This window comes from Moschus berezovskii, chromosome 7 (genome assembly GCF_049115385.1).
Source record: "Moschus berezovskii isolate FMDL1 chromosome 7, NW_MosBer_1.0, whole genome shotgun sequence".
NCBI classification, from domain to species: Eukaryota; Metazoa; Chordata; class Mammalia; order Artiodactyla; family Moschidae; genus Moschus; species Moschus berezovskii.
In genome coordinates, this window is record NC_142466.1 from 83,230,641 (window position 1) to 83,254,098 (window position 23,458).

Sequence of the window (23,458 nt, forward strand, 5' to 3'; positions counted from 1 at the left end):
GGGGGTGATAAGACATCTAGGTTGCAGGATATTGGGGAAATGTCAGTTGTGCCTCCTGGGATGGGAGGTGAATGGGCCCTCCTGAGTGGCTAGGTGGGCCCATTAGTTTGGGCTCTGAAATGGAAAGGAGGAGGACATGCCTCTCATAGCTACTGTTATGTATCAGGAGGGCACTCAGTGCCACCCATGGGAACTACTGAGATGATGGGGTGGGGAGGGCTCAGTGCAGGATGACTGTGAGAAACTGCATCTCTGCTGACGAGGCGTGACAGAGGCCGGAGTGACTGACTCCTCATGCCAGCCCTGCTGGGTGAGGACACTGCAGGCAGCCTTTAGGGTGAAGAATTTATTTATTGTTCAGCCCCCTTGGCCCGACCAGCCCGGGCTTCTACCAGCAGTGGTAGTCAGGATAGGTCTCGGACACAAACTCAGGGTGGACAACATAGTTATTTCTCTGGGAGCCACCGGTCTTCTTGAAGTGACTTGTGTCCCATCTGTGGGGAGAGATGGGTCAGCCCTTTTGGACCCTCATACATCTGACTCCAATTCTCAATGTTAATCTTATCCCAATATTTTGCCCCTAATACTGACCCTAGGCTCCAACATTGACCTCTTGACTGCAGGTACTACTGTTAAATTTTTGATTCCCAATACCCACTCTCTAATGACTTCCTACCCTTTAATTCAAAAGCATCAATTTATGCTTTTGAACTGTGGTGTTGGAGAAGACTCTTGAGAGTCCCTTGACTGCAAGGAGATCAAACCAGTCAATCCTAAAGAAAATCAGTCCTGAATATTCACTGGAAGGACTGATGCTGAAGCTGAAACTCCAATTCTTTGGCCACCTGATGGGAAGAACTGACTCATTGGAAAAGACCCTGATGCTGGGGGAGATTGAAGGCAAGAGAAGGGGATGACAGAGGATGAGATGGTTGGTTGGCATCACCGAATTGATGGACATGAGTTTGAGCAAACTCTGGGAGTTGGTGATGGACAGGGAAGCCTGGCACGCTGCAGTCCATGGGGTCGCAAAGAGTCCGACACAACTGAGAGACTGAACTGAACCCTTTAATTCAAGCCCTGAACCTAACACCCTGATCTCTTGACTCTAAGCCCCATTGAAGCCCCACTGCCAACCTATAACTCTTCAATGCCAATCTCCATGCCCTCCTGGGGCTCTCCTTTAGTTGCCAGTTTGACTTCCCCATGGCACTAGCGCCCTCTTGTGTCATCCTCCCGTCGGTGCATTACAGCGAACAGTTCTCATCCCAGCTAGTCCCTGGGTCCCTGGGCCACTCAAGGTTACAGCTTCTTTTGTGGGTGCGAATTTGCATGTGTGTGCACCAGACTTACCTAAGGTTCGGACAGGGGTAGTACCACGGCTGGGGAGTTATAACAGCACATTGCATTCCGGGTCGGTGCTCGCAGGGAGACACACTCCTAAAGGAAGAAACGGTGGGCAGGAAGGAGTCGGGCCTTTTGACTTCTCTCCACACCCCAGCCCAGACCAAGACCCTGAGCCGCGTTTCAGGTGTCTGTCCTACGGGTCGGAGATCCTCCCCTCCAGCCTCCTGGCTCTTCAAGATCTCCTCGAAGTATTGCCTCCCGGAAGACATCTGGAAGTCCCTCTCCCCACACGGCCTGGTTTCTGCCGCCCAGGCTGGGCCACGGAGAATGCTGTACTCGGGAGGGTTGGGGGTCCAGTCATCGAGGATCCTGGATCCTCGCTTATCGACGAAGCGATTTTCTGAGGCTTAGGCACTTTCTCCCTCCTCCACACTCTTGTGAGTGATAAGACCCAGTTTCGCTCAATATATCAGGCTATTTCAGCCTGGGGAGGGACGGGGTGTCCCCACAGGGTTAGGGACAGTGTTCAGGACCCCCTCCCCTTTTCGCAGCTCTCTAGGCAGACGCGGATATAGGAGTTCTCCCAGGCTCAGCCCGCTTTGTCTAACGCCAGGTGCAGGGAGATAGATGGCAATCTGAGCTTCTGCTGAGCGCCGGAGCCTCGGTTTCCTCCACAATAACACGCGAGGCCGTCTATCTCCGGAGGTGGTGCGGGGCTCCGAGGAGGCCAGGACCCTTCTGTTACCCAGGCGGTCACCATTTCCTCGCCCTCTTAGAACCCAACGATAACCCTGCCGATGTACCAACCACGAGGCCCAGGAATAGGGGACACTATTCTGAGGACACGTGGCGCTCCGCAAGCTAGAACCTGCGTCTCCAGGGCCTGGTGGTCAAGTAGGGGGCAGGGCCGGCGAGCGAGGGAACGGGATAAATTGGTGCGCGGAGTTTGTTCCTCCAAGAAGCTCCCCAGCGGAGCCTCCAGAAGACAAACAAGAGCCAGGTGGACCTTGAGCCCAGTTTGTGCCGGTCTCGCCTCAACAGTCTGCTCAGGCCATGAGGCCCGAAGAAGGGACAGAGAGGCGCCCAGTAAGGGGACCGCGCGGGCTGGAGGCGGATTGGGGCCTGGCACAGAGGTGGCGCGGGATGCTGAGCCCACAGGTGGGGGGAGGGAGGGTAGGGCTGGGCCCTGGGGGCGGGGCTTGTTTGGGGGCGGAGCCCGGCGACAGCGCAGCCCCGCGAACCTTACAGTAGGCAGCTCTGTGCATAAAGGCCGCAGGCGGCGTTCCGTGCAGGGTGGCCCGGAGACGCAGTAGTCCATCCCACGCAGACAATAGTGGCGGCCTGAGCAAGCGCTCTCATAGCCCTGAAAGGGCAGGCGGCCCGGCAGCGGGTCCATACACCCGCAGCGGGGCGTGATCTGCGGCAGCGGCTGGTTTCGTGACAGCGAGTTCAGCATGTTCACCACTACCTCGCGCTCTGCGCCCGCGAGCCCCGAGCCCGGGAGACCCAGACACAGAGTCACAGGAACGGCCAGAGAGGAGGTCAGAGACAGGAAGAGATGGAGACACAAGCCAAGATAAGATTACAATCTCCTCAAGATCCTCAACATTTGTTCCATATCCCGAGTCTCCATCCCTCCGGCCTTCTGGTCTACCCATTTCCCTCCGCTTTCCCTACATGTGTTACCGTAGGCATTGAGTCGCTCCGGCTTAGGAGGATACACCAAGGGCATTCCTCGAACCACTGTCTCCATTCCGGCCTCCTGGAAGTGGCACAAACTCTACCTCAAGTTCTGACCCGGAAGAATTCCTCCCTTGGTGGGTTCTCCCAGAACACCCAGACTAGTCCCAGGCGGCGCCTTCTACTCTCCAAAGCTCTGAGTGTTTGGGGTTGTCGCCGGGCAACGCATTTTACTCCGCCTCCCTGGGGGGTGGGTATGGGGGTGGGGGAAGTGGAGCTGTAGGTGGACCCGATCTGGACCTGGGTCCCTGCCATCCCTGTCTCAGCGTTTGCCTTTGATTTGACCCCTCCTTATCTAGCCGACTCTGTGTCTCCGTCTCTCTAAAAGGAGATTTTAAATATTGCATTGTTGCCTGTCCATCAGAATCATTTGGGGACCTTGTGAAAAATTCTGATTCTTGAGGAAGTTCTAATTCAGAAGGCTTCAGTTAACTTGAGGTCAGCCATCAACCTACAGCTAAGAGCCCCTATTCTAGCCTGCAATCCTCTCATATTCCTTCTTTCTTGATGCTTGAGGCGTGTCCGGACTCTTTCCTGTCTCCTTGAAAGACTGTCCTGAATCTATCTGCTCTGTCTCTGGATGGCCTTGTTCTGCCTCCTTTGGTCCATGTCATCATCACAAAGGAGGAGAGAGAGGAGCAGGTAGACTCAGCCTGTCACTGACTCCTTGGCCAGACCACTAGAGAGGGGCCAGGTGGCAAGCTTCAGGAAGGTAGCATGTCAAGGAGTTTGCACCAGCCCCTGTCTTCACATAGCCCAGCCAGAGATTGGGACCCTGGAGACCGAGTTCCTAGAGATTGGGAAGCAGGGGCCCAGCACAGCTTCACTCCTGAGCTCCCTTGTTTCCTAGAAAATATAAACCCTAGTCTCACAAGTGGGAAAAGGCCTTGGAACCTTGGTGGGAAAGGGATGAGAAACTAATGGTGAAATGTCAGACCCTGTGATTTGGGAGGCAGATGGTGGGGGTGCCATCCCAGACCTCAGGCATCTTTGCTGGGCACAGTAGGTACCTTAGGCAGCCGGGGAAGGTATGTGGTACATTTGTTCCAGCAGTTGTAAGGTCCCATCCTCCATGTGTTATACTGGTTACTGCACAGGTAGTTTGGGTTGCCACACAGGTAGTTTGGGTTGCCACACAGGTAGTTTGGGTTGCATTTGTCTGCTTGATCACAGGGTGGAGATATATAAGACAGGATTACTCCTTATTCTTTTTTTTTTCTAGGATTACTCCTTATTCTATCCCAGGATCTGAGGAGCCCCTAAATGTATTTCCTCTGATCCCTACCACAAAGTTGGACTCCCACTAATCTCCCTTAGGCCAGAAAAGCCCATCCTGGCCCCACATTTGTCTTAGATACTGATATGCAGCTTGAATCCCACCTAAAGCAAGCTTCTGAGTGGGGTCTGTGTCCTTTGAGCTGATTACTTTTCATCTTAGCAACACCTTCTCTGAATCAGCCAACATGGAAACCCTGGAAATGGGTCTCCTTCCAAATCTTCCCTTTCATCTTCCACATGCAAGCTCAAAGTCTGCTTATTTTGCCTCCTTAAAATCACTTGAGTCTATTCCTTCCTCCAATCCCCCATGATCTTACTCCTGTATTTCCACAGTGCCTAAGCCAGGAGACAATAATGTCATGGTTAATAGAATGGACTCTGCAGACAGACTCCTGTGGTTCTAATTTCAGCTCTGCCAGATATTAACTGTGTGTGACCTTGATCTAGTTAATTTCAGCTTGTCTCTGTTTCCTTACTTTTAATATGGGACTAATAATACTATCTACCCCATAGGGTTGTTGTGAGATTTAAATAAGTTATTATATGTAAAACACTGAGAACAGTGCCTAGCACACAGAAGACTATCATCATAATTATTGTGATTATTATTGCTATTAGTCTATTGGTCTTCCTACCTCATTTTGAAATCCTACAATTCAATCTCTACATAGAAACTTTGGCACTTATCATAAATGAAAATCCCCGTGTAAAAACCTTCCAAAACTGCACCCACCCAGTCACCTAAGTCTGTCCTGTAAGTTCCTCTGTGATCCACCCACTAATGGTGTAAAAGAACACACCTGAGAGATTAGGAAAGCAGGTCTAGGGGCCACAGAGGAAGAGCCGGTGTGTGTACATGTGTGTTGGGACTGGGGGTCTGGGTTGGAGGGTTGGACATACTGAGTTTGAAATGTTTGGGGCCATTTAGGTAAATCTGATCATAATCAGATAAAGGAAAGTGGAATTCTGGTGAGAGGTCAAGGCTAGAAATAAAGACTTGGAGTTGTCAGTAATTAAAGTTGTGGGTTAAATTAAACAGTCTCATGAGAGAAATGAGAGAAGAGGGCTCAGATCAGCACCCCGAGAATATGTTTCCAGAATGATTAGACAAGAGACCCAGGAAATTGAGGCATCAGAGAAGCTCGTGGGGTTTCACATCTTCCTTTCACAGATGGAGGGAAGGAGTTTCACAAAGTAGAGAGTTGTCAGAGTGAAATGCACAGGGTAGGTCTCATAAGGAAAAGACTGAAGAGTCCCATGGATAAGGTAACTGGAACTATACAAGATCAATTTTAATAACATTAAATATAAATGTAGGAGATGCAGATTCCCAATTTCAATTGAACATTAATCAATTCATTCAACAAATACTTAGGAAGCCTGATGCTATTCTGGATGGAGGGGGCCCAGTTCTAAATAAAACAAGACTTTCTGCTCTTTTGGAATGTATAGGGGGACAAATAATAAACACCTAACCAAATGAGAAAGATGATTTCTCATAAGGCATAAGGAGTGACTCTTATTTTCAAGAATCTTGGCTGTTAGGGGGAGGAGCAAGAGATAATTTTTAGGCAGAGGAAAATTAGAAAAGGCTTCCAGGTTGAGGGAAGAGAGGTGTGGTGGGGCAGGGGGATGCAGGAGAGAAGGGAAAACTGATGGAACGGGGCCACCAAGAAGATGGGAGAAGATGGCACCCAGAATACAGATGGAGGAAATTGTTTGAAGGAGGTTAATGCTCCCTCCCTTACTCTAAAGATAAGACCAAGGCCTCTTCCAGTTCTTTGGCACAGACTGGGAGCTCCCAAAAGGTAGAGCCTGGATCTCCTTCTCCAGGGTCGGGGTCAGGGTCAGGGTCAGGCCAGGTGGTTGGGACTCAAGCTAGAATAGGGGAGACAAGAATAGAAAGCCAGGTGTGGATGGGGATAAGGACCAGGGTGGAGGTCAGGATTCAAGTTGGGTTCAGGTGTAGGGTCTTTGTTGGGGTCACTGAATGGGTGAGTGGTGAGGCCCTACCTTCCTCTGGACAGAGCCAGTATTTCTCAGGGAAGTAGGGGTGGCTTGGTATGGAACCCCTGTAGCCGTAGTCCTGCACAGCACACTTGAGCATCTTCTGCAGGGCGTTAGGATCCACATGGCGCTGTGCAGTCTGAGTCAGGCCCTGGACAAGGGGAGAGGGGAAGAGATGGATAGGTGCATGGAGACGCTAGCCTTGGTATCCTGCTGGACCTAGATTTAGCTCTTGAGGTCAGCCCAGGTGGGTGTTCCACCCCTCTCCCTATGCTGGAGGGATATCCAGGCCAGCTTTGCTTGAGTCATCCTTTCTTCCATCTAAGGACTTGGAATCTGACATTTGCCCTCAGTCAGAGTGATTTCCTGATGTTCTCATTTCTGTCCTTTCCTTGACTAGGACTTTTAAGGGCAGAGCTGGGTGCTCTTGTCTTCTGTCTTTCAGACTGTGTGCTGCCTGAGATCAGGGTCTGGGTCTCCCCCGACAGAACAGTAGACCTGTGGTAGAACCTGGAGCCTCAGGACAGGCTGGCTGCCCTGGGAGCTGGCTGCCTTAGGCAGGTGTTTAGGACAGGGAGGGCTCTCAAAGAATCTGGAACCCTAAAGGAGATGAAGAATGGGGCCAAAGGGGCCCATTTAAAAATCGAATTCTCTGACTCCAGCCTGACCTGAATTCTGCTGTGGCTCTCATCTTGATACCAGTATTACACTTGACCCTGATATTCACGTTGTGCTATTCTTCATCCTAGCCTGACTTTTCCCCTGATCTTGGTTCAGACTCTAGGTCCCTCATTTTATCCTATCACTCCAAATTCCAGATCAAGGTCTCCCTTTGGGGGCTCCCTTCTCCTCAGCTAAATGTAGATTGCCAGGTTAGTTGTGGGCCCATGTCTCTGTAGGCATCCAGGATGAAAGGCAGCTGGGTTACAGAGGTGGGACACTAAGCAAAGTCAAATACCAGAAAGGACTTCCTCATCATGGCAGGCAGCAAGGTGCTGGGGTGGTGACGTTGCTACCACACTTCCCCCATGTGATCTAAAAAGCAGAGGCTTCTCTTGGCCAGGGGTGAGACCTTGCTGCTACTAGCGCTCCTGCTGCTGCTGCTGCTAAGTCACGTCAGTCATGTCCAACTCCGTGTGACCCCATAGACGGCAGCCCACCAGGCTCCCCCGTCCCTGGGATTCTCCAAGCAAGAACACTGGAGTGGGTTGCCAGTGCCTTCTCCAATGCATGAAAGTGAAAAGTGAAAGTGAAAGTCACTCAGTCGTGTCCGACTCTTTGCGACCCTATGGACTGCAGCCCACCAGGCTCCTCCGTCCATGGGAGTCTCCAGGCAAGAGTACTGGAGTGGGTCGCCAGTGCCTTCTCCTCCTAGTGCTCCTAGGCCCCTGAAAATCCCTCAGCTGAGGGGCTTCTTGGATCCTCCATGCCAGCTGAGGTTTTGTTCTGTGGGCAGATCCTGCACAGTCATACTCCATGGGGGTGGAGGGGCCCCCAAGACTTAGCACTCCCCTGAGTTTTACACACACACAAACACATGCACGTCTGGACATACACATAGATCTGTGCACCCAGATACACTCATAGACACACATACAGATGTACATCTATGCAAACACAGTCAGACACGCTCACACACCCATAGACACTCAGACATGTTCACATACCTACACGTAGTCATTTAAAAGAGCCCACAGATATCTTCAATGCTTCCCTTTGAGGCTTTCCTCAGATATTTATAATCTTTGATTGTCTGTTCATGAATAGGAGACTATAAAGACTTACTGAAGGCTTTGAGCTGTGGGTGGGCATCATTGTAGGCTGGTCTGGCTAGACTATTTGTTGCAAACTGTCAGTATCTGTAAGTCTTTTCTCTTGGGTTGATCAGATCTCTCCGAAGAGACTCTTTCAATCTTTGGCTTGAGAGTTGTACCTGGATGCCGGTGTTTTGAGAACCTAGTGGCGAATAGGGCTGCTGGGGATTTTAGCATTCAGTATATGGAGGTTCACCTGTTTTCATTATGGTACCCTGACCTTAGCTAGGCCTAAAATTCCCAGTCCTGAGATCCTTTCCAGAAAATAAGCCTTCTGACTTTTGCAGAGATGGGCAAGTAGTCACCCTATGGCATGGAGTAGAGGAGGGAGTTAGTGGTTTTAATTGTTTCTTTTTATTTTGTTCAAGCCAAGCATTATGCAGGATCCTAGCTCCCAAACTCCCCCAGCCAGGGATCAAACCTGTACACTCTGCATTGGCAACATGGAGTCTTAACCACTGGACCAACAGAGGAGTCCCTTTAACTGCTTTTTAACAGCGTTCAAATCATTGTTTCAGCCTTGGTCCTGTCCCATCTTCAGTTCCAGAGAAGCCTAATATTACTAATTTCTGAACCTTTTGAAAACTGCACAGATTTAAATTGAATTATGCCTTGTGTTTCCCACTGTTAGCTTTGGATTCAGCTTTCTCAGAACTGTTGTCAGTTACTTAACTATCACACTTTCCAGCTTCTGAAATTTTGTTGTCATTGTCCCACTTTTTCACTATTTTTGTGAACTGATGTCTTAAATGTCCATTTATTGTAGTTTTAGAGGAGTTTTAGGAAGGAGTCAAAACATGTGCTCAATCTTAACCAGAGAATTATAATCCTTTATACATTCTATATATCTTTGTCAGTTACATGTTGCAGATATCATCTCTCAGTTTATGGCTTATATCTTCATTTTCTTTTTGGTGCCTTTTGATGAACATATGTTCTTAATTTTAATATAGTTGAATTTATTAATCTCTTAGGTAGTGCTTTTGTGACTTAGGAAATCCACCCATAATCTAAAATAATGGAGATAATATATAATTTCTTCTAAAAGCTATACAGTTTTACTTGCTATATTTAAGTCTTAATTTGTCAGAAACTGCTTCTTGTGCTTGGGGTGAATTAGGGATCAATTTTATTTTTAATCCACATGGGTAATCAGGTGTCTCACTGAGTAATCTACCTTCTCCCACAAGTTTTTTAAAGTATTTATTTACTTGGCTGTGTTGGCACATGAGATCTTTTGTTGTGGGGTGGGGGCTTCTCTGGTTGCAGCATGTAGGCTCCAGATGGCACCAGCTGGGCGGTTGCAGTGTGCAGGCTTAGTTGCCCTGCAGCATGTGGGATCTTACTTCCTCAACCAGGGATTGAACCTGCATTCCCTACATTGGAACGTAGATTCTTAACCACTGGACCACCAGGGAAATCCCTCCCACATATTTGTAAAGCTACCCCATCCTGATACATCTTTTCCCATAGCTTTACTTTCAATCATCTCTGTTGCATATTGTTTCCATTTATGTGTGGCTCCATTTCTCATCTATTTTATTCCATTAATCAGTTTGTACATCCCTTTAGTAATACTATGTTTTATGAATTTCTGTAGATTGGTAATAAATATTATTATTTGATAGAGCAAGTTCTTGTTTTCTTCAGGTGTGTTTTATCTAGTCTTGGGCCTTGGCTCTTCTCTATAAATTTTAGAAACATCTTGACACATTCTTCAAAGAATCTTATTCAGATTTTAAGCAGAATTGTATTGAATCTCTATGTTAGTGACTTTTCCTCTCCAAGACCATGTTATGCCTCTTCATTTAAGTATTTTCTTAAAATATTCGAAGTTTTATAATATTATCCATATAGTTTAGCATAGACTGTTAATTTCTACTAAGTTTTACTCTTTGATGCTCAAATGATATATACTTTAAGGTTATGCTTCCTAAATACTTGTTTTTGATGTAAAGAAATGTGGTTGACTTATATTCATCTGACTTTCTAAATTCTCTTATTTGAATAATTTTCAGATTCTGTATGTACAACTGCATCATCGGTGAATAATTGAATAATGACAGTTTTTATAAAAATTCCTTTATCCTTGTATCTTACATGATATTGTTTCCCAATATACAATTTACACAGTATTGTTTTCCAATATTTTGGTTCTTTCTTTAAATTTTACAGGCTAAAATTATTACAATGATTTTCTGTAGACAATTTTGCTTAAATTTATCTCATTTCCCAGTTTCTTAGCTCATCATTCCTTCTTGTATCTCAAATTTTCCTTTTGTGATTAGTTCCCTTTCCTCAAAGTATATCCTTTAGAAATCCTTTTATAGTAGGTCTTATGGTAGTGAATGTTTTAATTTTTATTTGCCTGTAAGTGTCTTTATCTTATTTATGTATTTATTGGTGTTGAAAGGAAGATGCATTGAAAATAATTTCTCTCTGCATGTTTTTAAGGTCATCTCTTAAGCTGGTGTTGTGCAGTTTTGAATGAGCTACCTAAGAATCCTTAGATTCATTTCTCGTTAGTTGTGGAAAATTCAGAGCCTTTTCCTCTTCGGATAATACCTATTCTCCTTTCTGTTCTTTCATCCTAGGACTCTGAGTAGTTGTGTGAGACCTTCCCTTTCTTTCATGTTGCTTAATGTTTCTTCCATATTTTCTCTCTCTCTGTGCTGCATTCTGGAAAGTTTATTTCATTCTTTCATTTTACTGACACTCAATTTTTTCTTTTTTTAGATTTTGGCTGTGCTTGGTCTTTGTTGTGGCATGTGGACTCGTCATTGTGGCACGCGGGCTCCTCTCTAGCTGCTGTATGAAGACTTAGTTGCTCCACTGGCATGTGAGATCTTAGTTCCCTGACCAGGGATTGAACCTGAGTCTCCTGCATTGGAAGGCAGATTCTTAACCACTGGACCACCAGGGAAGACCCTCACTGACACTCTTAAGCTGTGTCTAATTAGCTCTTTAACCCATCCATTGAGTTTTTGGTTTTAACATATATATCTTTTATTTCTAAAATTTCTATTTATTTAAAAATTTGTCCTTTTAAGAACATAATCTCTTATTTCTTGCTCTTTTTTATGATTTCACATTTTTTAAAACTCATAATTATTTTCTATTCTTTGTTAATTCCAATATCTTATGTTCTTGGAGGTTTAAGGCTGTTGTTTATTGTTTCTACTGTCTCTGTCATATGGTGGTTTGTTTCCTTATCTCTCTTATTATGAGCTCAGATTTGAATGACTGTACTTTGAAGGGTACCTAGAGACCTACAATGAAGATATTTTCCAACACAGAATATATATACATGTGTGTCGGGGGGGGCAGGCAGGGAGCCAGGGATCACTGGATTTTCTGGTTCAGTTTGGGAATTACAGGTTTAGGTTGCTCCATCTTGCAGCTAGTTTAAGGCTTAAACTAGTACTGATAGTGGCATTTGTTCTCAGGGCAATCCTGTTATCTTAGTATACTTACCACTCATCTCCACTGACAGTCCAAAACCAAATAAAAATGAACTTTTATTTAAGACCTAGTTGTTTGGAAGCAGGAGCGTCCTTCAGAATTTTAGACCACCATACTGTCAGAAGCAGAAGCCTTTTCTTTCATTATCAATCCTACTGCTATCTAACTTTCATTCCTTTCCTCTCAATGAAGTGGCATAGTCAGATGGCTAAAGGTTACTACAGCCAAGAGATCCCTTTCTGTGCTGACAACATTTGATACTGAGCTTTGTCTAATAATATTGTCTTTGTTGGTTTCTCTTGGATTTTTCCTCCTATCACTCTATCTCCTTTCATGGCTCTTCTTCCTTTACCTACCCCTTGAACATTAATGTTTTCCAAAGTTCTGTTCTTGGCCATTTTCTTACTCTTTTTTGGCAATCTGAATTACTCCTATGATTTTAGCTACCACCTATATGTTGATTTCAAAATCTATGTCTGTAGCCCAGACCTCTTTTCTTTGCTTTGGATAAGTATATCCAGTTACCTATCAGACATCTTGTCCTTGAATATTTTTGCCCCCAGAAGAACCCCAAACCTCTCTCTAATCTGCATTCCAAATCTCAGTTGGTAGCACTGCCATTTCTCTAGTTTTCCAGAGCCCTAAACCCAGGAGTCATCCTAATCTCTCTCATCTTCATATCCAGATGGTGACCAAGATGTGTTGACCTACTTCCTAAAAATTCTCTCCTACTGAGTTCGGAAAAGCAGGCAGGCATTTTCATCTCTTGCTGGTGGGCATGTAGATTATTGTGACCTCATCTCAGCAATTTGAAGTATATATCCAAAGTTTTTTGGATGTGACCATTCTCCCAACAGTTTCATATCTATGAATTTATCCTAAGAGAACAGTTGATGTACACAAAGAATGTACAAGAGTGACTACACTAGCAAACTTTTATAAGCAATCTAAGTTTTCAATAATATAAAATTCCTGAACTATATTTTGGTACATTCATAAAGTAAAACACCATACAGTTATTTAAATTACATTACTGAATATTTTTGACACAGGAAAATGTACTTGATAGATGTTTTTGCAGAAAAAGCAAGATTCAAAACATGGTATACAACATGACACCACCTTCATAAAATTTTTTTGCTTCCTGAAAGGGCATAGGGTAATAAATTACCAGTGGTTATTCTGGGTAGTGAGAATTATAGGCCTTTTTCTTTGTGCTTCTCTTAGTTATCCCCATTTTCTGCATTGAGCATATATTTATTTTGTATTACAAAAATAATTTTTAAAATGTCCTCCTATTCAACAAATTCCCCTTTTCACTGCTACAGACTCTCCTTATCTCCCACCTACCTCCTCTCTCCTTATCCTTCACCATCTCATGGGGCTTCCTGTCCTCAGTCCCAGTCCCTTCAATCTCTTGCCACTGTGGCCAGAGTTGCTTACAATCCAAGCATGACACTCCCAGGATCACAAACCTGGAGCATTATGACTGCATTTCTCAACACAACTTGTGGCTCTTCATGGTCTGCAGGCTCCTCTCTTACCGGAGGGCTGGTTTCTCTCTCTGCTCTAGTCCTTAGTACCTGGTGGGTCCCCGCCCCGGTGTTGCCCTTTTTTATATCTCTTCTGCTTGAAGTGTCCTCCTCCTGGCTCTCTTTTTTAAAATCAATTAATTTATTTTTTTTACTGTGCTGTGTCTTTGTCGCTATGCAAAAGCTTTCTCCAGTTGCAGGCTTAGAAGTTGCAGTGCACGGGCTTAATTTCTCCATAGCATGTGGAATCTTCCTGGACCAGGGATTTAACCTATGTCTCCTGCACTGGCAGGTTCGTTCTTAACGACTAGCCCACCAGGGAAGTCCCTCCTGGATCTCTTAGTAGACCTGCCCTTCAGGTCCCGGGAGTGAGCTTTTCTTTCTGATTCTTCTACCAGCACAAGCCTCTGCTGTTGCATGTTTCACATTGGGCACTTTGTTCATTTCTTGTTGAGAGCTCCTCAGAGGCAGGGCCTGGCCCTTTATGGTTTTAACCATACTGTACCTGGCACACGTAAATACTCAGCAGTTTTGTTGGATGGTACACACAGATAATCTTCCTTGGGCAGAGTCACAAATAGATACACATCTCTCCACTTTGTGAAGCTGCACACCCCCACTTGGCCACCTGTCATCAACTACAGGAGACTGTGACATGCATGCATGCCCACAGGCAGCCTCAGGGCCTTTGCACTTTCTGATCACTCTGCCTGGAATCCCGTTCTTTCAGTTCCTCACATAGCTCAAAGGCGAGCTAGTTGTTGCTCACTTTTCCAGTCTCAACTCACCTTGAAAGAGAGAGAGCTCTTCCATCACTCTCAATACAAGTAGCTCTCTCTGACTTTTCATTTCCACTACCATGTTTATTTCCTTTACAGAATTTTGGACAGTCTTGTTTATTTCTTATCATCTGTCTCTCCATCCCCTATCCTGGTGGAGTAGCAAGGTACCATGAGGGCAGGATCTTGCACTACTTTATATATATTATTATAAGTTCTATGCCTAAGCAAATGAATCACATACACACAAAACTACAAATAATTACACACACACAATGACAGCCACACCATCAGTCATCCAGACACCCACAGCCATACATTCTGGACTGCACCCCCCAAACCTCCCACACCAGCTTGCCACTTACCGGGGTCACAAACTTGTTAGCTTCCCAGGCCCAGAGAGGTGGGTCCTTGTAGACCTCCTTGATGGAGGTAGGGGCCCTGTAGGAGTCACTGTAGGTGCTGATGGGGGTCTTGGTCTTTCGGGAAAAGAGGAACATAGTGGGGTCTGGGGGATGCCGTGGTGGGCTCTACCTACCAAGGGCTCCTGCAAGACATCAGTGACCACCTCTTCTTCCCCAGACAGCCCGGCAGGTACCCCTAGCTGCTGTGACCCCCTCCTATGGAGGGTCTCTCAACTTCCCTCCCTCACAGCCTTTTTGCTCCTACCCCACCCTGATTCCCTTTCTACAATGGGCACTGCCCATTATGATATCATCTGGCTCAGCCCCATCTCCGGGGAGGTGAAGATTGACTGCCCATCCCAGTCTCTTCCTGCCTTCAGCCTCTCAAAAGGGCCCAATATCCAAGAGTTCACAAGGTCCCCAGAGACCTTCTAGGCCAAGCTTCTCACTGTGGTGAAGAAGAATGGAGATTCCGAGGGGTAAAGTTCAGGGGATCAGTTCTCTTCCCTTCCCAGCCCATTTGCCCCTGGCCCCGACCCCAGGTAGGGAGCTGAGGCTAGCTTGTTTGATGCTTTTAATATCATTATTTGTGTTACACGATACACAACCAAGGATGATGGTCAATACTGCGATGGAAATGTTAAAAAAAATATTATACACGGCTCATGTCTTCCACACACCTTCCTGGAAATAAATTAGTGAGCACGGAGAAACCTTGGCTGGGTGGCAGCCAGTGCTGAGGGCAGGGAGTATTAAGGCAGTATCTACAAGGGGGAGGGCGGCAGGGGCAAGCCAAGGCCTCCGTTCTCCCCTCCAACCTCCTGGGTAGGAAGGTGGGAACTGCGCACTCTCCCTACACCCAGAGGGTGCTAGCCACCAGCTTCCTACTTCTCTCCACCACATGGCCGCAGTGAGAAGCCCCTGTCTGCCAGGGGATTAGGTATATCTTGTGGGGAGGGAGCCTTTCCCTTGTTCCTCAGGGCCAGAGAAGTTGAACAGTGGGCCAGAGTCACACAGCATGTCAGCAGCCAAGGCAGCAGTCTAAATGAGCCCTGGTGGGGGCCCTGCCTGGAAAAGAGGAGGTACCTGTGTTCTTGAAGGATGAGTCAAGGAGCCCCGGGTGGTGGTGGTAGGAAGCATGGCTCTGGTGCCCAGATGGCAGGGGGTGGGTCTGCTGATCAGGGTGGGAGCAATGGTCTCAGATGGGGGCCAGTCTGGGCCATGTGAGTCCTGCAGCTGACTTCTCTGTCCTTTGCCTCCCTTTGGCATTTCCTCATCATCTAACCAGGGTCCATGAACTAAGAGGAGGTAGGGTTGGGTTGAAGAAGTTGAGGGGAGCTTCTAAAGCCAGCAGCCTTGATATCTCTTCTCTCTGCCCTCTCCCCTTTCCAGCCTCCCCGGATGGCAGCCGGGGACTGGGCTGTGGGTGTGGCCTGCGCACACTTGCAGCATGTGAGTGGTATGTATTAGAGTGGACTTGCCAGCATGTGCGGGATGGGGTCAGTCTGAGGAATGGCCCTGGGATATGGGGTTCAAGGAGCAGAGACCTGAGCAGGCGTAGGCCATCTGTGCTTTCATTGATCTTCACCTGGGTGCAGGTCTGTATTGCCCAGGCCCAGGAGAGGGCCTTGGTCCCCTCCTCCCTCTTGATTTGCATCCTCAGCTTTTCTGGCCATCACCCCCGCCCCTCCACCAATGAGTAACAGTGGCAGAAGCAGCAGTAGATACATACATTCTGACTCTCACACACTCCATAGATACAGCTATACACTGTATATAGCTACACACATGGGTACAGTTACACACACAGGTACAGCTACACACACAATAGATACCCACATATACAAATACATTCACAGACACACACACTCACGTTCCCCCAAAGATCCACATGTATTCAGACATACACAGGTCCCACAGGAACTTTTTCCACACAGAAATGCAGCTCAGGAAGACCCCAGGTATACTTGAAGACACCCAGAGACCTCCCTATCCACCTCCAAGGAAATTCCTATGAAGAAATTTCTTCAGGTTTGAAATAACCTTCAAAATAATTTCAGATGCTGCTCACTATACCGTGGAGGAACCAGAAGGCCAGAGAACATAACTGACTAGTTGGAGGTAAGAGGAAGTGTGCCTGAGCGAGGACCAGAACTCAGACTTCTGACCCCCAGCCCAGGGCTGTCGGTCCACTGAACTGCTGAGCAGCCTCTCACACTGTTAACAGGTCACACAGTCATTTCCCCACCATGGTCACCACAATCATCTAGAGAGACAGGCCCAACCCAGAGATGTAGACATACACTCTGACAGCTCCAGGTGCACACACATTCTGCCAAGCCATCCCTACCATACACCTGCTGCCACTGTATTCTCCCAGGCTTGCTTTCTTGAAGATTCTTCCTGGGAAGCAGCCTCTAGGATCTTGTGCTAGAGTAAGACCACAATGGGGCATTCGAGGCCAGCCTTACCTCCTGCTTCCAGCCCAGGACAGATGAACAGAACAGAAATGTGGGGGGCAGGGGAAGGGGTGCAGAGAGATAGATGTGTTAGTTAGGGGCAGGTGAGGACGGATCATACCACCTAAACTCTGGCTGTCTCTAAGGCCCACCTCACCCGCCACACAATCCAGACAGCAAGGAAGGAGGTGAATGGGGCAAAGAGGAGGAAGATGGCAGTGATCCGATGGATGGGGGACAATATCCCACTGGGCAGCTTTGCCAGACTTCCCATCTGGAGATGAGGGGAGAAATGCAAATGGTACATGGGCCAGCAAGGGAGCATGTGGAGGCGGCTCTGTGGGGCTGGGCCACTGACCCTGTTGGCCTGGGCCTTTCTCCCTCCCAGCCCCTTTCCTTGGCTGGTGCTGGGGTTCCTGGCTTCACTGGGGTGGAGCCAAACCCCTGGCTTTGTGATCCTGCCCCTTACTCATTACTGTTAGCCTCCACGAAGTCTAGTCACCCCTTTCCTCCACCAGACAGGCTTCAGGGAGGGGGCAGGATGCTGGGCCAAGTCCCCCGAGTAACTGAACAAACAGCCCTCCCCTCCTCAGCACCCCTGGGTGGAGAGAGACCCGGTTTTGGTTTCTCCGGCTCCATGAACACACAGAGGTACACGTCCTACCATAGGAGGAAGCAATGACTGTTACGAGGTTGGCGGCTGTAGGGGGCGCGCGGCCCCGGGGGGCAGGTGGACGAGTAGGGGAGGGGTTGGCCCCTGCCCGGTCCAAGCTGGCCCCTGGCGGCCCCACCCCGGCGGCCGCAGCGGCCCCGCCCGCTACTGGATGTGGCAGGCGGTGGAGGACGTGGCCTGGCAGCACATGCAGGTGGGGTTCACGGACTTGGGGGGAATGAGGTCCAGGTCCTCGTCGTCGGGGATCTCATCTAACCGGTAGCCGTCCTTCAGCAGCTGGATGTTCAAATCTTGGTTGATCTGCTGTAGACAAAGGGGAGAGAGGTCAGGCTCGGGGCCATCCGCAGGCACCAGCTGTCCACACCCAGCTCTGTCCCATCCCTGGCTCTCCAGAAACCACAGGCTTTGCATCTCCTTTAGGTCCCAGCCTCAGTTCTGGCCTCCCTTACAGGCACATCCTCTTGGGGCTCCACCTGGCCCTGCTACTCACCCCACCCCTTTCTAAGGGCAACTTACCACCTCAGGTTCGGGTTCTGTTCGCCTCGTCCCTATTTCAGGCCCTCGCCCATAAGGTGTCGCCCCTATGTCACACCCCATTGTAGTTCAGGGCCCTGTTCCAACCTGGGTCTGAACCCCGCCCCTAACCCTGCTCCCAGCACTGGAGGCGGAGTCAGGTCTTAGCCCCACCCAGCACCGGCTCCACCTCAGTTCAGTGGCTCAGAAGCTCAGTCGCTCAGTCGTGTCTGACACTTTGTGACCCATGGTCCGCAACACACCAGACTTCTCTGTCCATCACCAACTCCCGGAGGTTGCTCAAACTCATGTCCATTACCAACTCCCTGAGCTTGCTCAAACTCCTGTCCATCGGGTCGGTGATGCCATCCAACCATCTCATCCTCTGTCGTCCTCTTTTCCTCCCACCTTCAGTCTTTCCCAGCATCAATCTTTTCCAATGAGTCAGTTCTTCGCACCAGGTGGCCAAAGTATTGGAGTTTCAGCTTCAGTTTCAATCCTTACAATGAACATTCAGGACTGATTTCCTTCAGGATGGACTGGTTTGATCTCCTTGCAGTCAAGGGACTCTCAAGAGTCTTCTCCAACACCACAATTCAAAAGCATCAGTTCTTCGGTGTTCAGCCTTCTTTATGGTCCAACTCTCACATCCATACATGACTACTGGAAAAACCAAAGCCTTGACTAGACAGACCTTTGTTGGCAAAGTAATGTCTCTGCATTTTAATATGCTGTCTAGGTTGCTCATTGCTTTTCTTCCAAGGAGCAAGCGTCTTTTAATTTCATGGCTGCGATCACCATCTATAGTGATTTTGGAGCCCCCCAAAATAAAGTCTGTCACTGTTTCCATTGTTTCCCCATCTAGTTGCCATGAAGTGATGTTACTGGATACGGTGATCTTAGTTTTCTGAATATTGAGCTTTAAGCCAACTTTTTCACTCTCCTCTTTCACTTCATCAAGAGGCTCTTTAGTTCTTCTTCACTTGCCGCCATAAGGGTGGTGTTATCTGCATATCTGAGGTTATTGATATTTCTCCTGGCAATCTTGATTATGCCTTGTGCTTCATCCAGCCTGGCATTTTGCATGATGTACTCTGCATATAAGTTAAACAAGCAGGGTGACAATATATATCCTTGACGTACTCCTTTCCCGATTGGTACCAGTCTGTTGTTTCCTGTCCAGTTCTAACTGTTACTTCTCAATTTGCATACAGATTTCTCAGGAGGCAGGAAAAGTGGTCTGGTATTCCCATCTCTTTCAGAATTTTCCACAGTTTATTGTGATCCACATAGTCAAAGGCTTTGACATAGTCAATAAAGCAGAAGTAGATGTTTTTCTGGAACTCTCTTGCTTTTTCTACGATCCAGTGGATGTTGGCAATTTGATCTCTGGTTCTTCTGCCTTTTCTAAATCCAGCTTAAACATCTGGAAGTTCACGGTTCATGTACTGTTGAAGCCTGGCTTGGAGAATTTTGAGCATTACTAGTGTGTGAGATGAGTGCAATTGTGCGGTAGTTTGAACATTCTTTGGCATTGCCTTTCTTTGGGATTGGAATGAAAACTGACCTTTTCCAGTCCTGTGGCCACTGCTGAGTTTACCAAATTTGAAGGCATATTGAGTGTAGCCCTTTCACAACATCATCTTTTAGGATTTGAAATAGCTCAACTGGAATTCCATCACCTCCACTAGCTTTGTTCATAGTGATGCTTCCTAAGGCCCACTTGACTTTGTATTCCAGCACTCTGGGTGAGCGATCACATCATCGTGGTTATCTGGGTCATAAAGACCTTTTTTGTATAGTTCTTCTGTGTATTCTTGCCACCACTTCTTAATATCTTCTGCTTCTGTTAGGTCCATACCATTTTTGTCGTTTATTGTGTCCATCTTTGCATGAAATGTTCCCTTGCTATCTCTAATTTTCTTGAAGAGATCTCTAGTCTTTCCCATTCTATTGCCCACCGCGCAGCTCAGGGTGTTTTGTGTTAGCTCCGCCCCTTCCCCTAGAGGTGGTCCGACTAAGGTGGTTTAGGGCAGGAAGCAGTGGGGCCTCACCTCAGCAGAGGAGTAGCCAGAGGAGGAGTATCTGGACATGTCAAAATCATCATCACTGGCCGCAGAGGAGAGAAGGCAGAGAGGAAGTGATTTCCAGACATTAAATAGAAAACTCTCTTTACCCTCCCTCACATCAGTCTATACTTCCCCCTCCCCCGACACTTCCAAATAAACAGCAACCATGCTTGCTGTGGGGATGCAGTTTTAAGCCAGGTTCCTTAGCCCCCACCCTTCTAAATACATTACTACCCTTCAGTTCAGTTACTCAGTTGTGTCTGACTCTTTGCGACCCCGTGAATCACAGCACGCCAGGCCTCCCTTAACCTCCTTCTAAATCAAGCTGCTACTACCCCACAGCCTTGCCCTTCTTTTTCCTAGGCTCAAATCACCTGGGTTTGTTGGGTTTTCCCAAAGTCTAGGTCTAGCCAGGTTTGTGCCCCGCAGTAGGGCTCCCCCGTCAGAGTGGGCAGGGCACCACGGCATCAGGGCCCATTCTAGGGGCAGCTGCCAGGTCAGCTGTCCTGGGACAGCAGCAGATTGCACTGATCCCCTTTCCTGTCTCTGCTCCCCCCATCTCCATCATTTGGGAGATTCACCCTCGGAGAGCTCCTGGCCGAGGGACACCTCATTCTGACGGTAGAACAGGTGTGGCCTGTTTAGCACACTTGTTTATTCCCATTTCCACACTGCTGTGGCTTGCCTGGCTGCCCCGAAGTCTCCATACACACCTGTCCGTGTCAAGGGCTACCAGTGGCTTCTCATCCGGGCTCTGATCAAGCGAGGAGTAGCCTTTATTTGGGACGACCAGCCTGGATGGAGAATTTGGGGGACTGGATTAGTGACTGAAGCACACCAACCTGGCAAGGAACTGGATTGGGCCACACCCCACAACCTCCCTCCCCACCCCACCCTACCCTATCCCACCCTGCCACCTTGATCCTATGAGACTCTCTCCTCTCAGAGAGGAGCTGGGCCTGAGGAGGGAGGGAAGAGGGGAGGCTCAGAACCAGCAGAGACAGGAGCCAGCTGGCAGGGTCCTGGTGGTGTGGGGCGGGGCCCTACCTTGTCCGGGCCATGACGTTGTTCTTCTTGGGTTGTTGGTTGACCGGGCTACCCATGCTGCCATTCTTCAGGGAGCCCTTCCGGGCCAGCTCCCGTTGCTTCTCTGCAGGGGAACATGGGAAAGAAGCTGTGTCCTGCCTCCAGGGCCACCCTGCCTTACCACTCAGGACAGCCTGGGTTGGCCTCCATGGTGAAACCCCTTGCTTCTCTAAGAACTGAGGCAAGGATCCAACTCTAGGCCCTGCTGCTTGAAAGAGACAGTGCTGTGCTCTGCCCAACCTGAGGCAGATAGTGAAGGGCAACAGGAGGAGGCTGACCCCCATCTTCCAGGAACTGTACTCCCAAGTGGGGCAGCTAGCATGTGTTTGATCCAGAGAAAGGCTGGAGAGAGAGAGATGGAATAGAAGGATGGCAGGGCTTCCTGCAGGTGACACCTTGAGGTGGAGTGTGAAAATGTTAGTCGCTCAGTTGTGTCCAACTCTGTGTGACCCCATAGACTGTAGCCTGCCAGTCTCCTTTGTCTGCTAGGTTCTGCTAGGCAAGAACACTGGAGTGGGTAGCCATTCCTTTCTCCAAGGGGTCTTCCCAACCTAGAGATTGAACCCGGGTCTCCTGCACTGCAGGCAGATGCTCTACCTTCTGAACCACCAGGGAAGCCCACTTGAGGTAGAGAGAGGAGGGCATTTGAGGAAGGAAGGGTAGTGTATAGAAAAGTGCATTTAGAAGTGAGTGTAATAAGTATGGCTCTGGATGGGATGGAGGGATGAAGCTGGAGGAAGGTCGGGTTAGAAAAGTTGGATACATTTATTCAGTCATTTATTTATTCAGCAAACATCTGTGTCACCAGTCATGTATCAGGTCCTGTGCACAAGGGACTGGGGGCCCCCTCTAATTACAGACTTGGAGCATGAAGGCCTTGAATGCCAAGCAGGGGAGTCTGGGCTTAATGGAAAAGGAAAAGAAGCCACTGAAGGTTGTGGTGCGGGAGGGGCAGCATGGGGCAGGCAGGGTAAGGGCAGCAGGCTGGGGGGCCCCTCTGCCGAGGCTACTTCTAACTCCTCAGTCAGCCTATGGATTCTCCGAGGCGCTAGAACCTACAGATTCATGGGACTGGCAAACAAGGGACCCATTGCCTAGTGTGTGGCTCTGCTGCCAGTAGTCAGTTTCTGCCTGGGCCCTACAGGAGGCCTGTCTATCCATTCTTCCTCATCACAGCAGCTCCGATACTGGCAAAAGGACTGCCAGGGGAAAGCTCTCATAAAACAAGTTCCAGAGAGGAAGGATGGGATGGGCATTTATAGCTGCTGTGACTCTGGAATTTTCTCGACCTCCATGTCTCTCATCTCCCACTCTCTAACCCTCTTTCTTTGCCACTGCTCATCTATCTCACTCCCTCAAACCCACCTCCACCTCCTTTCCAGCGGGCAGCAGCTGCCATTACCACCCAGAGCCTCTAGGGGGTGCAATTTGCCTTATAAGTTCCTGGTGGGGATTCTCAGTGCAACTGGGATAAGGCTGTGAATTTTTCTAGAGGAGCTGTGGTGGGAATGCAATGGTCCGGGGTGGCGGGGGGAGGGGGAAGTGTTGTTTTTAAAAGCACGTTGGAATTGTTTGAAACAGTGAAAAAATGCTAATAAACTGCAAAAGCAAACTACAGACTACTATGCAACTATTAAAAGAAGTCATTCTCTATATACTGATATTAGAACGGGCTCTAAGACGTTAATCAGAAAATGTGGACAGTATGATACCACTTGTGTTCAAATACAAAATAAAACTAGAAAAAACTAAAAACCAAACACAAAACGTTTGGAATGATTATCTCTGGGGAGGAGAAAATGATGGGGAAAAGTAAAGAAGTTATACTTGTTAAATACTTGTGCTGTTAAATTAAACAATAATAAGCAGAGAAAACTGGCTGCAGTTTGAGTCTGGTGTCCTGTAGTGGGAAGATGAACAAATTCCACTGAGAGGACTGCTGTCTTGTTTAGAAAAACAGCCTGAGGGACTCCCTGGATTTGGTCTGGAAGGAGAAAAGCAAGTTAAAAGGAAAAAAGAAAAGCTGAATAATATAACAGGACTCTGAAAAGGTGTCCTGGCAGCTGCAGGGCAAGGTTTTGAAACAGATTTCTCAGGACTAAGGAGAGGTCCCAGTGTTTGATGGGCAGTTGGAACCTGGGGAGAAAGATGAGCAGGAGTGCAGTCGGGATGGCAGAGAAATTCTGAAGGATGGTCATGGCCTGCATTTAATTGTTAACTCTTTCCTGGATGCACTGTGTTAGCTATATTTTCACTCGTGAAAACAAATTTTTAATTCATTTATTGATGGCTGCA

The 23,458-nt window shown here is 48.0% G+C and overlaps 2 protein-coding genes across 7 annotated transcripts in view; both read right to left on the minus strand.

Moving 5' to 3' along the window:
* Nucleotides 1–341: 341 nt before the first annotated feature.
* Nucleotides 342–14,788, minus strand: SPMIP6 (sperm microtubule inner protein 6). Its single transcript, XM_088838066.1, has 7 exons — nucleotides 14,325–14,788; nucleotides 6,379–6,523; nucleotides 4,098–4,249; nucleotides 3,034–3,109; nucleotides 2,589–2,823; nucleotides 1,354–1,440; nucleotides 342–494 (listed from the first exon to the last, which is right to left on the minus strand). The coding sequence occupies exons 1-7, from the start codon at nucleotides 14,457–14,459 to the stop codon at nucleotides 389–391; spliced, it is 936 nt and encodes a 311-aa protein (XP_088694192.1). The 5' UTR covers nucleotides 14,460–14,788; the 3' UTR covers nucleotides 342–388.
* A 136-nt stretch (nucleotides 14,789–14,924) lies between these two features.
* Nucleotides 14,925–23,458, minus strand: part of FAM219A (family with sequence similarity 219 member A) — a 63,064-nt gene continuing 54,530 nt past the window's right edge. For 4 of the 6 annotated variants that reach the window (XM_055427328.2, XM_055427325.2, XM_055427326.2 and 1 more), the window contains exons 3-6: nucleotides 21,125–21,227; nucleotides 20,791–20,871; nucleotides 20,063–20,117; nucleotides 14,925–17,798 (exon numbers count right to left, since the gene is read on the minus strand). In XM_055427328.2, coding sequence (XP_055283303.1) covers nucleotides 17,640–17,798; nucleotides 20,063–20,117; nucleotides 20,791–20,871; nucleotides 21,125–21,227 — 398 coding nt within the window. In that variant the 3' untranslated portion in view covers nucleotides 14,925–17,639. The remainder of the gene's footprint in view (nucleotides 17,799–20,062; nucleotides 20,118–20,790; nucleotides 20,872–21,124; nucleotides 21,228–23,458) is intronic. The other 2 variants (XM_055427327.2, XM_055427324.2) reach the window with 1 other exon arrangement.